Genomic DNA, 19,921 nt, shown 5'->3' on the forward strand with positions numbered 1-19,921 from the left:
AACATGTCAAAGATTCCTTTTCAGGCAAACATGTCCACCGTAAGATGAACCTAAATACGTTTGAATGGGGTTTCTAGGTGTAAGTATGTAGGACTAGTAGCATGACAAAGTTTGTGCTATTGCCATTGGGAATGCATTGGGCGTTTAAGTTAAATAACTCAGAAACTACAAAACATTTCAAAGTAAAAAGTTCCAGTATGTGTCTCCACAGTAAGCTGAATTACAAAAAGTGTGAATGGAGTTTCTAGGGGAAAGTGCTTTTTTGACGTGCCAATATCTGCCATTGAACCCCATTGTACATTTCTCAAATTTGAAAGCACTATATTTCTAAAACTATGAAACATGTCAAAGATTCCTTTTCAGGCAAACATGTCCACCGTAAGATGAACCTAAATACGTTTGAATGGGGTTTCTAGGTGTAAGTATGTAGGACTAGTAGCATGACAAAGTTTGTGCTATTGCCATTGGGAATGCATTGGGCGTTTAAGTTAAATAACTCAGAAACTACAAAACCTTTCAAAGTAAAAAGTTCCAGCATGTGTCTCCACAGTAAGCTGAATTACAAAAAGTGTGAATGGAGTTTCTAGGTGAAAGTGCTTTTTTGACGTGCCAATATCTGCCATTGAGCCCCATTGTACATTTCTCAAATTTGAAAGCACTATATTTCTAAAACTATGAAACATTTCAAAGATTCCTTTTCAGTCAAACATGTCCACCGTAAGATGAACCTAAATAGGTTTAAATGGGGTTTCTAGGTGTAAGTATGTAGGACTAGTAGCATGCCAAAGTTTGTGCTATTGCCATTGAGAATGCATTGGGCGTTTAAGTTAAACTACTCAGAAACTACAAAACATTTCAAAGTAAAAGGTTCCAGCATGTGTCTCCACAGTAAGCTGAATTATAAAAAGTGTGAATGGAGTTTCTAGGTGAAAGTGCTTTTTTGACGTGCCAATATCTGCCATTGAGCCCCATTGTAAATTTCTTAAATTTGAAAGCACTATATTTCTAAAACTATGAAACATGTCAAAGATTCCTTTTCAGGCAAACATGTCTACCATACGATGAACCTAAATACGTTTGAATGGGGTTTCTAGGTGTAAGTATGTAGGACTAGCACTGGGCGAAAAGAGCAAGAATCCCTAAATTCCGGTTTTAGGATTCTTCTAGAATACGGACATTTCTGATGCATATCCTGAGTTTTGTTGATATGCGGCATTTTATGTAAAATATGAACTCAATATACACCCTGAAGACAATATATTGTACTAGGATATGAGCGTAATTTTATTTTTGTCATGTATCTGTTCCGAAAATGACCTGAGGGCGAAAATAGCAAGAATCCCTAATTTCCGGTTTTAGGATTCTTCTAGAATACGGACATTTCTGATGCATATCCTGAGTTTGTTGATATGCGGCATATTATGTAAAATATGAACTCAATATACACCCTGAAGACAATATATTGTACTAGGATATGAGCGTAATTTTATTTTTGTCATGTATGTGTTCCGAAAATGACCTGAGGGCGAAAATAGCAAGAATCCCTAATTTCCGGTTTTAGGATTCTTCTAGAATACGGACATTTCTTATGCATATCCTGAGTTTGTTGATATGCGGCATATTATGTAAAATATGAACTCAATATACACCCTGAAGACAATATATTGTACTAGGATATGAGCGTAATTTTATTTTTGTCATGTATCTGTTCCGAAAATGACCTGAGGGCGAAAATAGCAAGAATCCCTAATTTCCGGTTTTAGGATTCTTCTAGAATACGGACATTTCTGATGCATATCCTGAGTTTTGTTGATATGCGGCATTTTATGTAAAATATGAACTCAATATACACCCTGAAGACAATATATTGTACTAGGATATGAGCGTAATTTTATTTTTGTCATGTATCTGTTCCGAAAATGACCTGAGGGCGAAAATAGCAAGAATCCCTAATTTCCGGTTTTAGGATTCTTCTAGAATACGGACATTTCTGATGCATATCCTGAGTTTGTTGATATGCGGCATATTATGTAAAATATGAACTCAATATACACCCTGAAGACAATATATTGTACTAGGATATGAGCGTAATTTTATTTTTGTCATGTATGTGTTCCGAAAATGACCTGAGGGCGAAAATAGCAAGAATCCCTAATTTCCGGTTTTAGGATTCTTCTAGAATACGGACATTTCTTATGCATATCCTGAGTTTGTTGATATGCGGCATATTATGTAAAATATGAACTCAATATACACCCTGAAGACAATATATTGTACTAGGATATGAGCGTAATTTTATTTTTGTCATGTATCTGTTCCGAAAATGACCTGAGGGCAAAAATAGCAAGAATCCCTAATTTCCGGTTTTAGGATTCTTCTAGAATACGGACATTTCTTATGCATATCCTGAGTTTGTTGATATGCGGCATATTATGTAAAATATGAACTCAATATACACCCTGAAGACAATATATTGTACTAGGATATGAGCGTAATTTTATTTTGGTCATGTATGTGTTCCGAAAATGACCTGAGGGCGAAAATAGCAAGAATCCCTAATTTCCGGTTTTAGGATTCTTCTAGAATACGGACATTTCTTATGCATATCCTGAGTTTGTTGATATGCGGCATATTATGTAAAATATGAACTCAATATACACCCTGAAGACAATATATTGTACTAGGATATGAGCGTAATTTTATTTTGGTCATGTATGTGTTCCGAAAATGACCTGAGGGCGAAAATAGCAAGAATCCCTAATTTCCGGTTTTAGGATTCTTCTAGAATACGGACATTTCTTATGCATATCCTGAGTTTGTTGATATGCGGCATATTATGTAAAATATGAACTCAATATACACCCTGAAGACAATATATTGTACTAGGATATGAGCGTAATTTTATTTTTGTCATGTATGTGTTCCGAAAATGACCTGAGGGCGAAAATAGCAAGAATCCCTAATTTCCGGTTTTAGGATTCTTCTAGAATACGGACATTTCTTATGCATATCCTGAGTTTGTTGATATGCGGCATATTATGTAAAATATGAACTCAATATACACCCTGAAGACAATATATTGTACTAGGATATGAGCGTAATTTTATTTTGGTCATGTATGTGTTCCGAAAATGACCTGAGGGCGAAAATAGGAAGAATCCCTAATTTCCGGTTTTAGGATTCTTCTAGAATACGGACATTTCTTATGCATATCCTGAGTTTGTTGATATGCGGCATATTATGTAAAATATGAACTCAATATACACCCTGAAGACAATATATTGTACTAGGATATGAGCGTAATTTTATTTTTGTCATGTATGTGTTCCGAAAATGACCTGAGGGCGAAAATAGCAAGAATCCCTAATTTCCGGTTTTAGGATTCTTCTAGAATACGGACATTTCTTATGCATATCCTGAGTTTGTTGATATGCGGCATATTATGTAAAATATGAACTCAATATACACCCTGAAGACAATATATTGTACTAGGATATGAGCGTAATTTTATTTTTGTCATGTATGTGTTCCGAAAATGACCTGAGGGCGAAAATAGCAAGGATCCCTAATTTCCGGTTTTAGGATTCTTCTAGAATACGGACATTTCTTATGCATATCCTGAGTTTGTTGATATGCGGCATATTATGTAAAATATGAACTCAATATACACCCTGAAGACAATATATTGTACTAGGATATGAGCGTAATTTTATTTTTGACATGTATGTGTTCCGAAAATGACCTGAGGGCGAAAATAGCAAGAACCCTAATTTCCGGGTTTAGGATTCTTCTAGAATACGGACATTTCTTATGCATATCCTGAGTTTGTTCATATGCACCATATGACCATTGGGCCTGTTTTGAGTGAGATATTTTACTGATATTGGTACTTGGTAGTTCATGAACATTGACAGAATCTGGTGATTTCTACTGGGCGAAAATGCCCAGAATCCCAAAATATCTCATTGGATAAGTCACTGGATTTTCTGTAGAATACAGAGCTGATATCCTGAGTTCTTTGATATGCCAAATGTTATCAAATACAAACCCAATATACATCACAAGGACATACATCTCTGCTGTCAGGAAGAAACCACTGTTATTTTTTTCAGAAAATGAAGAAAACATTTATTTTTTAAACAAAGCAATACTGCCTCAAAGTTGGAATTTATATATTGTCACTTACTTTGCATGAGAGGTGGTAGAGTTAGCTGTTTTAACAGACAGTTTGAGTGTCCAATTGAGTTAAGAGGTTTAGTTCAAAGCACCTTTTACGATTTCATTGTGTGTTAATAGCATTGATTTATGCCATCATCTAAAACCTCCAAAATAGAGTTGGGTGGTAACAGTAACAATACTATAAGGATACCAGCAGCTACATCTTATTTTTGTCACGTGTTCCAAATAACACATTTCCACGATTTTTCAAAAACAAAAGGGGGGTGGCACTCTATTGTGTAAAGGTTGTTGGGGGGCCATTCTGCCCAACAATTACATAGGTTAAACCAGGGGTTAAACTATGTTGCGTGCACCCCTTGTGGTTCCCAAAGTGGGGTCTGGGGACCCCCAGGGGTCCTTGAGGGAGTTCCAGGGGGTCCCCAGCTAAATGATAGTTTGGAACCAAATGGACCCTTATTGGTCTATAACTCTGAGTGTACAAATGGAACCATGTGTACACTCTCAATTAACATTGATTTTACAATATAAATTGGGGTCCCAGAGATGGAAATGCCATTAAATGGGGGGTCTGTTAGAGCCGTACATATCTTCTCTTATGGGAGTTCCTGACATATCTTTTCAAATGGGAGTCCGCGGGGCGCGGGCTAATAAATGTCAATTTGGGGGTCCTTGACATGAAAACATTTGGGAACCACTGCTCTATGGGGTGCGTGACATGAAAAGGGTAATGGTGGATTTATGGTGATATTTAACACAAACAGCCAAATCTGCAACACTGTTGTAAGGAGATGTATAGAGCAGCTGCAGGAGTATACAGCAGCTGGCATGTCTTTCAGTGCAGTGACATTCTGTGATTATTTTCCATAATCATAGTAAAAAATGTATACTTTTCATCCAAATGAGAGACTGAGCGTTGGAGGTTCGTCAGCTCAGCTAGGTCAGGAGGTAACAGGGGGTGCACGGACAAAAACGTTTGTGTACCGTTAAACATATCTTGCTGAAGGTAGTGTTACCAACACATTAACAGATTCCTGTCTTGCTGTAGAAAATGCTACTTTGAAAGTACAGCATGCACACTGGCTACTGCACGTGCCATGTAGGGTAAAACGGACGAAAGGAGTGTTCGTCGGAGAGAGACGAGAGAGAGTGCTAATAATAATTTAATGTAGGCCTAAAGTTTGTAAAATAAACGGTAAAACTCCCAAGGCTCCACGTGCGTCTGTGTTTACTGTTTGTGTCTGTGTGTGCAGTGCACTTGCACGACGCCGCGCGCGGCCCCTGGTAAAGTAACGCCCACCGGAAACAGTTGATTTACAAACTCTCAACCTATTTCATTGCGACGCTTTGTGAGCTTGTAGATCGGCAGATTTCCCTGTCCCCCACACAGTTGTAGTTATATTTACACTTTTATCTCAAAATGATTTTTCTATTCTACTGTTAGCTTGTATCCTATCCCCCCACCCCCCTACACACACACACACACACACACACACCCACACACACACACACACACACACACCCACACATCCATATGCCTACATTCAGTTTTCTTGCATTTTGCTTATCTTAGGAGGTGATAACTTTGATTCAGACAGACAGACAGACAGACAGACAGACAGACAGTACAGTCCTCCTAATACCCTTTCACTTGCCATTCTTTATTATTTTTAATAGAAACCCTTAAATGCTGCACCAGCTGACCTTTCTGAAATTTGTCTATATAGCAACTCTAGTCAGCTTTTGGTCATCATTTCTCACCAGCTTTGTTTAAACAGTAATTGACTGAATGGTTATACATATGGAGATATTATTAACTGAAGTCACACACACACACACACACACACACACACACACACACACACACACACACACACACACACACACACACACACACACACACACACACACACACACACACACACACACACACACACACACACACACACACAGACAGAAACATTGTACAGTGCGAAAGGGACAACATAATTATAACCTATTTGTTTGATAATTACATTATGTATTGTGCCTGACTTGAATGAGCAATATATAATCGGGGACTCATGGGAGCCCATAACGCTCAGAGGCCTGAGGATTTAAACATCAAGGTTTCCCGAGTCCACCTCAGCCCCCCATACATGCAGGCTTCTTCACCAACTGTATAAGCTCTTCAACAGTTTGAAGGGGTTTACGGCACACAGGCATGACTTTAGTGACCTGTCAACCGGCCGGATACAGAATGTGTAGGGGTCTTAGTCATCCATGAGCATGCAGAGGACATATTTTAAAATATCTCCTTCTGACTGACTTCAATGAGCCATCAGGGACTGGGAACCAATAATGCTCTGAGCCCTGCTTGCCTAATCTGTACAGTAGGCTATGCGCATACAATTCGGCTGGCCGAGACGAACGAGAAAACATATAGGTCTCCTCCCAAACGGACACTCCTAAAGGTCAACAGTCACCCAAGACTTTGAAGCGACCTCTAGGGCATTATAAATCATTTAAATATTTTAAAAAAATCCTTTTTTTTCAGGCAGGACACATTTTTCATATTTGAAGGATGCCAAATCCGATGAAATGGGTCTCGTGTCTCTCCGACACTTCTAAGCGTCCACGATCCAGGAATAGACACGACATTCGGACTAAGCCGATTCAACATTTGCGGCCTTCTGTCCTTAAAATCAATAGTAAATTCCCCAAAAATCGTAGAGACAAACGGAAAACAGATCGTCGATCAGCTGGCCGAGACGAACGAGAAAACATAGGTCTCCTCCTAAACGGACACTCCTAAAGGTCAACAGTCACCCAAGAGGCTTTGAAGCGACCTTTTTGGCATTATAAATCATTTAAATATTTTAAAAAAATCCTTTTTTTTCAGGCAGGACACATTTTTCATATTTGAAGGATGCCAAATCCGATGAAATGGGTCTCGTGTCTCTCCGACACTTCTAAGCGTCCACGATCCAGGAATAGACACGACATTCGGACTAAGCCGATTCAACATTTGCGGCCTTCTGTCCTTAAAATCAATAGTAAATTCCCAAAAAATCGTAGAGACAAACGGAAAACAGATCGTCGATCACCTGGCCGAGACGAACGAGAAAACATAGGTCTCCTCCTAAACGGACACTCCTAAAGGTCAACAGTCACCCAAGAGGCTTTGAAGCGACCTTTTTGGCATTATAAATCATTTAAATATTTTAAAAAAATCCTTTTTTTTCAGGCAGGACACATTTTTCATATTTGAAGGATGCCAAATCCGATGAAATGGGTCTCGTGTCTCTCCGACACTTCTAAGCGTCCACGATCCAGGAATAGACACGACATTCGGACTAAGCCGATTCAACATTTGCGGCCTTCTGTCCTTAAAATCAATAGTAAATTCCCCAAAAATCGTAGAGACAAACGGAAAACAGATCGTCGATCAGCTGGCCGAGACGAACGAGAAAACATAGGTCTCCTCCTAAACGGACACTCCTAAAGGTCAACAGTCACCCAAGAGGCTTTGAAGCGACCTTTTTGGCATTATAAATCATTTAAATATTTTAAAAAAATCCTTTTTTTTCAGGCAGGACACATTTTTCATATTTGAAGGATGCCAAATCCGATGAAATGGGTCTCGTGTCTCTCCGACACTTCTAAGCGTCCACGATCCAGGAATAGACACGACATTCGGACTAAGCCGATTCAACATTTGCGGCCTTCTGTCCTTAAAATCAATAGTAAATTCCCCAAAAATCGTAGAGACAAACGGAAAACAGATCCTCGATCGGCTGGCCGAGACGAACGAGAAAACATAAGTCTCCTCCCAAACGGACACTCCTAAAGGTCAACAGTCACCCAAGACTTTGAAGCGACCTTTGGGCATTATAAATCATTTAAATATTTAAACAAAATCCTTTTTTTTCAGGCAGGACACATTTTTCATATTTGAAGGATGCCAAATCCGATGAAATGGCTCTCCGACAATCTGTGTTCCAGGACATTCTTCCCAAAACATTGCAGCTCATTTGTCTGTAGTTAGATCGACGTATGATCGACCACACAGAGTTGGAAGTGGACTACAAAATAATTCACAGGCACCTGCAAAATGTGCATGGTGCCTGTCTGTGTTTTGGTAAATGGCACCATCATAATATAACATGCCAGTCTCCCACCTGCCCAGAGGGGTTTAAAAATATCTATCTATCTATCTATCTATCTATCTATCTATCTATCAGCGAGACAGACAGTGAGATAGACAGCGAGGCAGCCAGACAGACAGACAGACAGACATACAGCCTGTCTGTCTGTCTGTCTGTCTGAATCAAAGTTATCACCTCCTAAGATAAGCAAAATGCAAGAAAACTGAATGTAGGCATATGTATGTATGTATGTGTGTGTGTGTGTGTGTGTGTGTGTGTGTGTGTGTGTGTGTGTGTGTGTGTGTGTGTGTGTGTGTGTGTGTGTGTGTGTGTGTGTGTGTGTGTGCGTGTGGTAGGGGGGTGGGGGGATAGGATACAAGCTAACAGTAGAATAGAAAAATCATTTTGAGATAAAAGTGTAAATATAACTACAACTGTGTCAATGGTTATTGAGTGGGGGACAGGGAAAGACCCCCACCGCCACAGCTATCCAGGCAGAGAAGTTACATGTCCTACATGACCTCTCTCATGCTCAGATTTCCCATGGAAACTTTGAGCTTGATAATACTGATATAAGATATGTACGGCTCTAGCAGTGATTTCAACCTTTTTCAAGGACCCCCAGTTTGACATGCATATGCCACGTCAGACTTTCAGGTCCGTCATTGCCATCCCCAGTTCCTGCTTACTGATGTGAGGGTATAAATTCCAGGATGGTATCTTGCAACCTTACGGAGGGGGAAAGACCTTCTTTAATACTTGGTTGTCTATGCTAAATCTTTCCAATGTGTGTAGTAGCGGCACCCACACACATTAACAGCTATTTGAAAAGATTATGGATTTTACAATCACATACACACACACAGACACACGTGCACACCATGCTTGGCTCCAGGATTAAATGACTGAGGCCGGCAAATAAAAATGTCAATTGTCAAATGTCAATCAAATTTTTAAATTTAAACTATGAGGGTGCAGAATTTGCAACTACCCTCTGGCACCCTTGTGGTGCCAGACGCAGTTATTGGTTTCATAACTTTCATTTTTCATTTTACGTAGATCTATAAGGGTCCATTTGGTTTAACCAACTCTCCATCATTTAGCTGGGGCCCACCTGGAACCCCTATAAGGACCACTGGTGGTCCTCGAACAACTGGAACTCCCCAGAACCACTGCTGAGTGTAACCCACCTGATATTAACCATATAATTTAATATCAAACACAAAAAAACTGCTTGAAATAAGTTTTTTTTTAAAAACTGCATCATACAGTCAATACAGACAACATACATTAATTGACAGGTTGTAAGAAAATAATCAGTTTAAGGCCCAAACAATCTGTATTATTATATTATATTGTGAATGAAAGTGAAATAAATCAGGCATTCATCATTGTAGTTGCTGAAGAAACGTGACATAAGGAGTGTTAATGGAAAGCACTTAAAAGATCAACTACACATCCCACAATGCATTGCAGCTCTTCAGTTCACCCATAGTGCACCTCTTTTTTGAAAAGACGAAATCTGATTGGCTGTGACGTTTAGGCAGTGACGTGGCAGGCAGCCATTGGCTCATGAAAGAGTACACGCTGTCCTTTGAACAGAGAGGACGAGCCTGCCTGCATTCAGCAGCTGACAGACACACACAGAAGCTGTAGCATGGAATGGAGATTACAGGTAATGTAATGCTAAGCTTTTATTTATTGGTTTGCAGCTACATTTGCACTTCATACTGTAGTGTTTTCAGCCTTTGTCAATGTTTGCCTTTGTCAATGTTTTCATGTCAAACCAAAAGTAGGCTATTTGGCTGCAGACTGCAGAGCCACGTTTGAAAAGACTTAAAACATGTTGCTTAATTAAAGGTAGTGTAGAGGATTTTCTTTGGTTGAAATAAGTGTCAAATAGCTCTATATTGTGATAATCATTGGTATAGTCAGTGTTTGTTCAGTAACAGTTTAAGTAGCTCTATATTGTGACAGTAATCATTGCTATAGTGTTTGTTCAGCAACAAGAATAAAATTGGTCCCATGGCTGGAGTTTGATATTCTCCGAACATGAAATCTATTACAAGAGTATATTTCAAGAATTCGGAGAGTATCCATATGGAGGATATCACCATATTTGAATCATATCTGGTCATATTCGGGCAAAGGATTCTTTGGTTTTTCGCTCAGTGGCTGTATATTAGCACTAATTAGCACTGCAGTTGTGCACATGATTATGTAACTGAGCACTATGAGAGCATCATTTCTGGCAATTTCATTATTGCTTTCAATTAAAAAGAGGAATGTACAGTTTTGTTAGTGCAGTGGTTCTCTACCGGTCGGTCTGATTTTTTTCGGGGGTCCCCAGATGACAGTAATACTGTAGTGACAATTTAAGGAAAGACTACATCAAAAGTAATCAAGAAACCATCATATAAACTGGTCAAACATGGGCCAAATAAAAGATAGCTCATCTACAAGCTCAATGCATGGAATTGTGAGCTTGTAGATCCGATAGTCACTTACTGTCTCCAGCACATTTTGTTTTAGCCTGTCTTTGAGGTACTACTGTATATAGCTGATGTCCTATAGCCTGGTGCGTGTTAACATGTGCTTAGATAATGTAGAATTTGTTTTCGTGCATGAAATATTTTTGATAAAAAGTTCAGGAATTCACAGAGAAAAGCGGTTGGAAGGATCTCTGTGTCACTGCACACTTTGACAGTTGCTGCCAATGCCATGAGTTCTAAATGTACAGATGAGTTACATACAAGGACAGTACAGTAATTTAGAGTTACTTTAGATACATACTGATAATAGGTCTAGTGGCGGTTTTGTATAGGGTTCTTTCTTGTGTGCTTCTGGAAGACCATATTGACATTTCAAAACCTATTTACATCACTGATGGTCGATAGGGAAGTGTAAAATAATCAAATTAACCTTTATATAGAGCACAGTTGCACTGGATTTCATAAATTTTACTCACCGCTGAGTATAACGTGAAGTTTAGGTGGAGTACAAAGCAGCAACACTGCCAACACAGCATGCTGCAACCAAACACTGAATGCTGCCTTCAGTGAGGGGAGTGGCAGTTCAGGAAGTGACATCATATTCTTTATACTGATCTGACTGACTGATCATTGACATGTTTGGTTACCATTTTTAACTGGGTTACCCCTCCGATTGCAAATGTTATAGTAGTTAGTTAGTTTCTAATAGTATTTCATATTTTATCACCTTGTTTATTAGTGATTGCTTGAAAGTTTCCAGAGTGTCAACCAGTTGCTGATGATATTGTGACATCAAATGATGCAACATGAAAGCATAGGATTGGCACAAATCTTTTATGTTGATGGTGATGAGCAGTTTTAAAATCTTAATGATGCTTGTTTTATTATTTTGTTTCTTATTCAGAGTCCTGTTTTCTGCAAAACGTCTACCCATCAGCGCTGGCATCAACCCTGGAGTTTCTGGAGAGGTGTGTATTTTTGTGTTTGCTTTAGCCTGCACTAAAAGAAAGTAGCACTGCCTAATTTAAATCTTTTCCATTAGAAGTTGCCTTAAATGAACAACTTTGTTTTATAATATATATATATATATCTATATATATCTATATATAATACTGTTTTTTATTCTATTTCCGCAGGTGTCTGTTCTCCATCAACCCAGAGAAGGAGAGCACATCTTATCTATAGTTGTGAATCCTAGGTCTACCTTGATTCACTCTCACCATGATTAGTGAGATTGTTGATTATGGTAAGATTCATAGTTGCGCACGTGCGTGCGTGGACACACACACACACACACACACACACACACACACACACACACACACAGTACTTAGATATACACACATTAATAATTTGAATTCTATTTTATCAGGTCAACCCAGATGGTGGAGAAGACGACCAAAGACCAGGAACCTTTGAGTAACATGATCTTCGAATATGGCCTTTTAAAACAAGTAAGCTTAAACATTCAGTACGCATTTCATAGACACAAACACACACATACACCACCCTCCAGTTTTTATTATTTTTTAATTGCTTTAATATAATCTACATTAGTTTATTTTCTTTACATAGCTGTATTATAATCTAAAGATTTTCTTCATTGTCCTTGTGTGTCTGCAGATGCATGTTCTTGATCAACCCAGAGAAAGGCACTAAAGTGGAAAGCAAAACAAATCACGACTTAGTGTGAATCCTAGGGTGTCTACCATGATCCAGTTTCTTTCGGACCATGACTGGGGCGTGATCTTGAATATGGTAAGAATTTTGGCCACGCACGCACGTGTTATTCGGTGCATTATTTTGGTGGCTTTCTTTCACATGTCCTCTCGGTTATGAGGGAACACGCATGCGCTTAAGACACTACACCCCGAAGAGACCCAGCTATGACCTGTGGTCCTGCACTGCTACCTATTGACCAAGGTTATTGTGATTTTGTTGGAAAATGAAACACAGAACATAAACTTGTAATAATAACAGTAATTCAATCCTAACTTATTTATTTTCCCCTCACAATTTGTAGAGCGGTAACAGCTCACCAGAAGGGTGGATGCCGTCAAGGAGTTGTCCAGCACCGTCAAGGAGAGCTTTTCAGGGGTGACAGAGAGGCTGGACAGGATGGAGGCATCCATCCTGCAAACGCCTCTTCCTGCCAGCCAAAAGATTCCCCAAGAGTTGTCTGTATGTACTTAATCTACCTATTTATCTTTATCTTCAACAGAGCCCCCCCCCCCCCCCCCCCCCCCCCCCCAACAGTACAACTCTAGAACCCCTTGTATAAATGTATGGCTGTGACCCTACCCAGAATATTCATATTTTAACTGGGGGCCCCACCCTAGCCACAACGCCTCAAACTGGGAGGCGTTGTGAGCTTGTAGATCGCCTTTTTTCATGTTTTCTGCTTTCTTATGTAATAGACAATTTGGTATTGAAAAGGTCTTGAAAGTCATTCAATTGTGACTTATGCAAATACCCTGTATACACTTACTGTATACTGTACGTTGGTTTGTTTACTGTTGAGTGAGGAAACGATGTGTGCACATTGAGCTGATCTGGGGGATCCTCAATCATCTATGTATTACTGTTAGTATAACAGTATGTCCAATATTATCCATGTATTATGGCATTAAGCATGTACCGATATTATCTATGCCCTCTCCATGAAGCATGATTAGACACCACTGTATTAATGTCCCTACAGGCCTCTGTCCGGAACACCTACAGAGAAATGGGAAAGGAATGGTACGTCCAGCCAACTGACTTGTACGTTTTTTTCCCCTCTGAAATGCCTCTGTTTGTGAAATAACAACGCATAGTCAATGGACATTTTTATCGTGTTATGCTGAATGATATCTTAAAAGTGTGATTATCCACAGCTTCAGGAAGGATCACAATGTGAGAGTGACCAAGGCCATTGTGGAGGCGATCAAGGACTCAGAGCCACACTGGGACCTCAGCTTGATCAGGAGTAAGTCTAACATCACATTCATTTGGCGACTTAGTCCTTTTGAAGTAGCAATTTTAACAATTGAGTGACCTAGCTTACCATGTGATCCTAGTTTACTGAGGCACTTCACTGTCTCTGCATTCTATGTATGTTTACCTTGCTTACTGTAAATCGCTCTTGATAAAGTGTGCTAAATGCCTAAATTGTAGATTAGTGTTGATTTGATACGGTTAAAAATAACAGATGGCACAATGACCAAATATTGACAAATGTAATATTGGTGTTATTTTTTTGTTAAATAGGTTGGTTTTCTATTCAAATGGTAATCATGTCTGTAGTGTTTGCTAAATAATAGGGGTCTCCCTGTCTCTATAGCTAGCTCGTCAGAGTACCCCCATTTAGTTTGACAGTTTACAGTTTGTCTGCTAATTTCTATCACCATCCTTTTGAGATGCCTTAATATAATACATTTAGAGATCATAATGTGGTATTTGTGTTGTCATTTGGCATTCACTAGAAGCCTGTAACAGGGCTTTTGAAAGCCTCAAGACAACCACACGAATTGAGCTGCCCGGGACATTGGAGGATGTGAAGAGGAAGAAGGCTCTCACTAGCCGGAGGGATCGGGTGAGCTATTGACCTGCTCTTACTGACATGTGAAATGTCAGAACCCTTATGTCTCCCTTTTGACTGATACCTGTCCATTTAAACTCTAGACGGGCCTGCCCCAAAGTTATTAGTGCAGCTGCGCCCGGCAACTAGAGTTCTCAACAGGCCCGAATTAAGGCCCGGCCCTCATCAAACCCTGTACACAAGAGAATGTCCCCGCTACCACCCTTAGATCTCCATATATGGAGCTGACCTGTTCTGACATTCCATATGTTGATCTGACATCATCAAACACTGTACACTCAAGACATGCTCCTTATAGTCCGGCAGCCACGGTTATGGGGTGGGAAATTTGGTATATAGTCTTTTTTTTTATTGGCCTAAAATATTGTCTATATACATACATTCATGAATCCACTTGCTGACCGGCTGTCACTATTGGGCATTTTTTTTATAGGGGTTTCTTGTGACCCTACCATTAACATCCTATGGCAGGCAGAAATGTCAAAAATGATCTTTATGCTTTAAGTAGCATGTGACATGTCAAACTATGGGGTTTTCATGATTCTGAATCGATTCCAAGCATTAGTTTGAGGTCAGCACATTTTGGGCACATTGGGCTAGTGGCTATGGCTGCTTTTAGCCCAATGAGTGTTTTTTGTGCAAAACTAATGCTTGGAATGGATTCAGAATAATAAACCCCCTAGTTTGACATGTCGCATGCTACTTAAAGCAAAATTAAAGTTTGACATTTTTGCCTGCCATAGGATGTTAATTTTAAACAAAAGAAGCCTGTCGGCTGCCGGACTATTAGGCTATATGGAAAGAATTCATTCCATGTTGATCTGACCCTTCCATGCCAAAGCGCCAGTGCTCGCCCAGCACTGGCCAGCAGTCTACCGTCAACGAGTGCACACATCCGCCTCTTAGGTGTCTTACTGGTTTATTTAAGCCAAGGGATATAACAGTGAGGTGGTCATTACAGAGAAATCTGCTGCAGGACATGAAGCAGAGGGGTCATACACAAAGGGGTAGAATGTTTGGAGATGTGTGTAGTTGCCAATGACATAATAGCGTTGTCCCGATTTCTTTCAGACTGAGTAAAAGTACTTAATTGTTAGTACTCGCCAATACCGAGTACCGATACGAGTACTTTTTCTTTTCTTTGAGTAACCACTTAATTTACCCCCTTTTTCTCCAATTTAATTTCATATGCCTACAACAGTTGGCGGGGTGTGGAGCCCAAGGAGACCCGCATGAGGGTTCATTCTGGACTCTTTACCCTGAGATCCCCCCTGCTCCAGAGGGGTGTGGAGCCCAAGGAGACCCGCATGAGGGTTCATTCTGGACTCTTTACCCTGAGATCCCCCCCCCCTGCTCCAGAGGGGTGTGGAGCCCAAGGAGACCTGCATGTGGGTTCATTCTGGACTCTTTACCCTGAGATCCCCCCTGCTCCAGAGGGGTGTGGAGCCCAAGGAGACCCGCATGAGGGTTCATTCTGGATTCTTTACCCTGAGATCCCCCCCTGCTCCAGAGGGCAAACGTCTGTACATAAAAGAGGCCCTGGAGGGTGAAGAGGAAGGGACTGGAGGAGTGTGAGTGCGTGAGTGTGAGAGGCATGAATTCCGTTTGTGTCCGAGCATAGGCATGGTAACGCCCCGCCTGCCTGTGACTGCCTGTCTTGACTGTCCTCCGAGGTGGATATGCTGGATAGTCTGATGCGAGGTTACTCCGTGGTGGGAAATGATACAAGTAGTATGGTATGATACAAGAGAACGCTAACTTGTACGTTTTATTTTTGTAGAAAAGGCAAACTAATATTGTTTATGCCGTTTGCTTTGATGGAATAATTTATTGAACATGCACGCCATAATATGATTTGATTTGGGTGTGTTTGTGTTGATTATTGTGTAATTTGTGTAAACTTGAAATATTATTGTACTATAAAAAGATATATTTTCCCTTCATCTTTATCTTAGTGTAATAGTATTAGTTTACTATAATTAGATTAATACATGATAATCAACACTAACACTTTATTTAGAACACACCCAAATCAAATCATAGTAGGTTACAACATACGTGTTATTCAATCAAAGCAAACTGCATAAACAATATTAGTTTGCCTCTTCTACAAAATTGTAGCCTATTTATTTCTCAATCTCACCACGGATTAATTAACCTCGCGTCTCCGAGGACAGTTAAGACGGGCAGTGTCTGTAGACCAATCACAGGCAGGCGGGGGGTTACCATGCCTCAGCCGTGCCTATGCTCGGACACAAACGGAATTCACGCGTGTGAGTGGTTTCCCCTCATCTGCTCCTCACCCTGACTCCCGTCGTCTGTGCTCCATCCTGTGCGCCATCATGTGTTCTTGTTCTTGTCCTGTTCAGACAAACTGAGAATGTCCTGGACAAACTGAGAATGTCCTGGCTACAATACTTTCAAGCTGCCTTTTTTTGTTTTAAAATGTATTTAAATGTTTAAACCTTCATTGTATTGTTCCTTCCTGTGACTTTTTCAACCTAGGTTCATGTTTTAGGTTATTATAGAAAGTAAAAGATTAATGTAATTTCTTTTTTCATTTGCTGCTTTTTTTTTGTTTTAGGAATTTTAGCTGTTTCATTTTTTCACATTTTTATAGCGATTTATTTTTTTATTATTTACTATAGTCTTACTAGACTCCAAGAAATTACATCTGGCCACAAAATATCACAGGATCTACTGAATGTGTCAAACGTACATGACAGTGTGGCTTCCTCCCAGTAGGCTATACCTTCACATTCAGTAGATCCTGTGATCTTTTGTGGCCAGATATAATATCGTGGGGTCTAGTAGGACTATAGTAAATAATAAAAAAATAAATCGCTATAAATTTTTGTAAAAAAGTACCCCCATGCTCGAATGATTCAAAATTATGCCAGAATACACATTGCCTGGTCCCCACTACCCTTGATTCTGCCGCCCCCGAGTACACTTCATTCAACTGTATTCAATGCTTTCACGTTGCATCCGTATCTTTTGGAGGCATGGCCCCTGTTTTCAGGTTGATAAATAAATGTTTGTTGGCACTGAAGTGATTTTTGTTTTGTAAATTGTTTTTAGCTTGATGTTTATATTCAAAGTAGGTCGCCTTTTTGGATGAAACATTTGGTGTAGAGGGGAAAAAATAACTGGGCCTAGTATAAAGTTTTGGGTACACTGAAATATACAGGTCATATTCTGACAAGATACAACTGGTGTTCGGATTTAGGATATGACGACGGGTCATATTCTGACAAGATACAACTGGTTTTAGGACTTAGGATATGACGACAGGTCATATTCTGACAAAAGATACAACTGGTTTTAGGACTTAGGATATGACGACAGGTCATATTCTGACAAAAGATACAACTGGTTTTAGGACTTAGGATATGACGACAGGTCATATTCTGACAAGATACAACTGGTGTTTGGATTTAGGATATGACGACAGGTCATATTCTGACAAAAGATACAACTGGTTTTAGGATTTAGGATATGACGACAGGTCATATTCTGACAAAAGATACAACTGGTTTTAGGACTTAGGATATGACGACAGGTCATATTCTGACAAAAGATACAACTGGTTTTAGGACTTAGGATATGACGACAGGTCATATTCTGACAAAAGATACAACTGGTTTTAGGACTTAGGATATGACGACAGGTCATATTCTGACAAAAGATACAACTGGTGTTTGGATTTAGGATATGACGACAGGTCATATTCTGACAAAAGATACAACTGGTTTTAGGACTTAGGATATGACGACGGGTCATATTCTGACAAAAGATACAACTGGTGTTTGGATTTAGGATATGACGAAAGGTCATATTCTGACAAAAGATACAACTGGTGTTTGGATTTAGGATATGACGACAGGTCATATTCTGACAACAGATACAACTGGTTTTAGGACTTAGGATATGACAACAGGTCATATTCTGACAAAAGATACAACTGGGGTTAGGACTTAGGATATTCATAGTCATATCTTGACATTGGATATGACATGTATCCTGGATAAAATTAACTCCATATTCTAGAAGAATAAAATTGGTCCCATTCTGGAGTTTTGATATTCTCCGAACATGAAATCCATTACGGGAGTATATGTCAAGAATCCGGAGAGTATCCATACGGATATCACCGTATTTGAATCATATCTGGTAATATTCGGGCAACGATTTCTAGGGATTCTTGGGTTTTTCGCCCAGTGTAGTAGCATGCCAAAGTTTGTGCTATTGCCATTGAGAATGCATTGCGCGTTTAAGTTAAATAACTCAGAAACTACAAAACATTTCAAAGTAAAAAGTTCCAGCATGTGTCTCCACAGTAAGCTGAATTACAAAAAGTGTGAATGGAGTTTCTAGGTGAAAGTGCTTTTTTGACGTGCCAATATCTGCCATTGAGCCCCATTGTACATTTCTCAAATTTGAAAGCACTATATTTCTAAAACTATGAAACATTTCAAAGATTCCTTTTCAGTCAAACATGTCCACCGGAAGATGAACCTAAATAGGTTTGAATGGGGTTTCTAGGTGTAAGTATGTAGGACTAGTAGCATGCCAAAGTTTGTGCTATTGCCATTGAGAATGCATTGGGCGTTTAAGTTAAATAACTCAGAAACTACAAAACATTTCAAAGTAAAAGGTTCCAGCATGTGTCTCCACAGTAAGCTGAATTATAAAAAGTGTGAATGGAGTTTCTAGGTGAAAGTGCTTTTTTTACGTGCCAATATCTGCCATTGAGCCCCATTGTACATTTCTCAAATTTGAAAGCACTATATTTCTAAAACTATGAAACATGTCAAAGATTCCTTTTCAGGCAAACATGTCCACCGTAAGATGAACCTAAATACGTTTGAATGGGGTTTCTAGGTGTAAGTATGTAGGACTAGTAGCATGACAAAGTTTGTGCTATTGCCATTGGGAATGCATTGGGCGTTTAAGTTAAATAACTCAGAAACTACAAAACATTTCAAAGTAAAAAGTTCCAGTATGTGTCTCCACAGTAAGCTGAATTACAAAAAGTGTGAATGGAGTTTCTAGGTGAAAGTGCTTTTTTGACGTGCCAATATCTGCCATTGAGCCCCATTGTACATTTCTCAAATTTGAAAGCACTATATTTCTAAAACTATGAAACATTTAAAAGATTCCTTTTCAGGCAAATATGTCCACCGTAAGATGAACCTAAATAGGTTTGAATGGGGTTTCTAGGTGTAAGTATGTAGGACTAGTAGCATGCCAAAGTTTGTGCTATTGCCATTGAGAATGCATTGGGCGTTTAAGTTAAATAACTCAGAAACTACAAAACATTTCAAAGTAAAAAGTTCCAGCATGTGTCTCCACAGTAAGCTGAATTACAAAAAGTGTGAATGGAGTTTCTAGGTGAAAGTGCTTTTTTGACGTGCCAATATCTGCCATTGAGCCCCATTGTACATTTCTCAAATTTGAAAGCACTATATTTCTAAAACTATGAAACATTTCAAAGATTCCTTTTCAGGCAAACATGTCCACCGTAAGATGAACCTAAATAGGTT

At 39.4% G+C, this 19,921-nt stretch overlaps 1 protein-coding gene across 3 annotated transcripts; it reads left to right on the forward strand.

Moving 5' to 3' along the window:
• Positions 1–9,916: 9,916 nt before the first annotated feature.
• LOC306919515 (uncharacterized protein) lies at positions 9,917–17,381 on the forward strand. 3 transcript variants are annotated; one of them, XM_079532276.1, is made up of 10 exons: positions 9,917–9,978; positions 11,700–11,763; positions 11,932–12,041; positions 12,168–12,249; positions 12,419–12,553; positions 12,819–12,976; positions 13,497–13,558; positions 13,672–13,763; positions 14,260–14,369; positions 15,577–17,381. In XM_079532276.1, the coding sequence occupies exons 6-10, from the start codon at positions 12,914–12,916 to the stop codon at positions 15,790–15,792; spliced, it is 543 nt and encodes a 180-aa protein (XP_079388402.1). In that variant the 5' UTR covers positions 9,917–9,978; positions 11,700–11,763; positions 11,932–12,041; positions 12,168–12,249; positions 12,419–12,553; positions 12,819–12,913; the 3' UTR covers positions 15,793–17,381. The 3 variants fall into 3 exon arrangements, with proteins under 3 accessions (XP_079388402.1, XP_079388401.1, XP_079388403.1); XM_079532275.1 differs by lacking the exon at positions 9,917–9,978 and having other exon boundaries at positions 11,516–11,763; XM_079532277.1 differs by lacking the exon at positions 9,917–9,978 and having other exon boundaries at positions 11,516–11,763; positions 13,497–13,537.
• The last annotated feature ends 2,540 nt before the right edge of the window (positions 17,382–19,921 follow it).

Source organism: Electrona antarctica (genome assembly GCF_951216825.1).
Source record: "Electrona antarctica genome assembly, contig: scaffold_281, whole genome shotgun sequence".
Lineage (NCBI taxonomy): Eukaryota > Metazoa > Chordata > Actinopteri > Myctophiformes > Myctophidae > Electrona > Electrona antarctica.

What these genes read in the sequence shown, in the direction of transcription:
- LOC306919515 (XM_079532276.1), top strand. Translation starts at nt 12,914, where the DNA reads ATGGAGGCATCCATCCTGCAAACGCCTCTTCCTGCCAGCCAAAAGATT. An exon ending in TACGTCCAGCCAACTGACTT is followed by an intron (nt 13,559 to 13,671) that starts GTACGTTTTTTT and finishes GATTATCCACAG; the next exon opens with CTTCAGGAAGGATCACAATG. An exon ending in GGACCTCAGCTTGATCAGGA is followed by an intron (nt 13,764 to 14,259) that starts GTAAGTCTAACA and finishes GGCATTCACTAG; the next exon opens with AAGCCTGTAACAGGGCTTTT.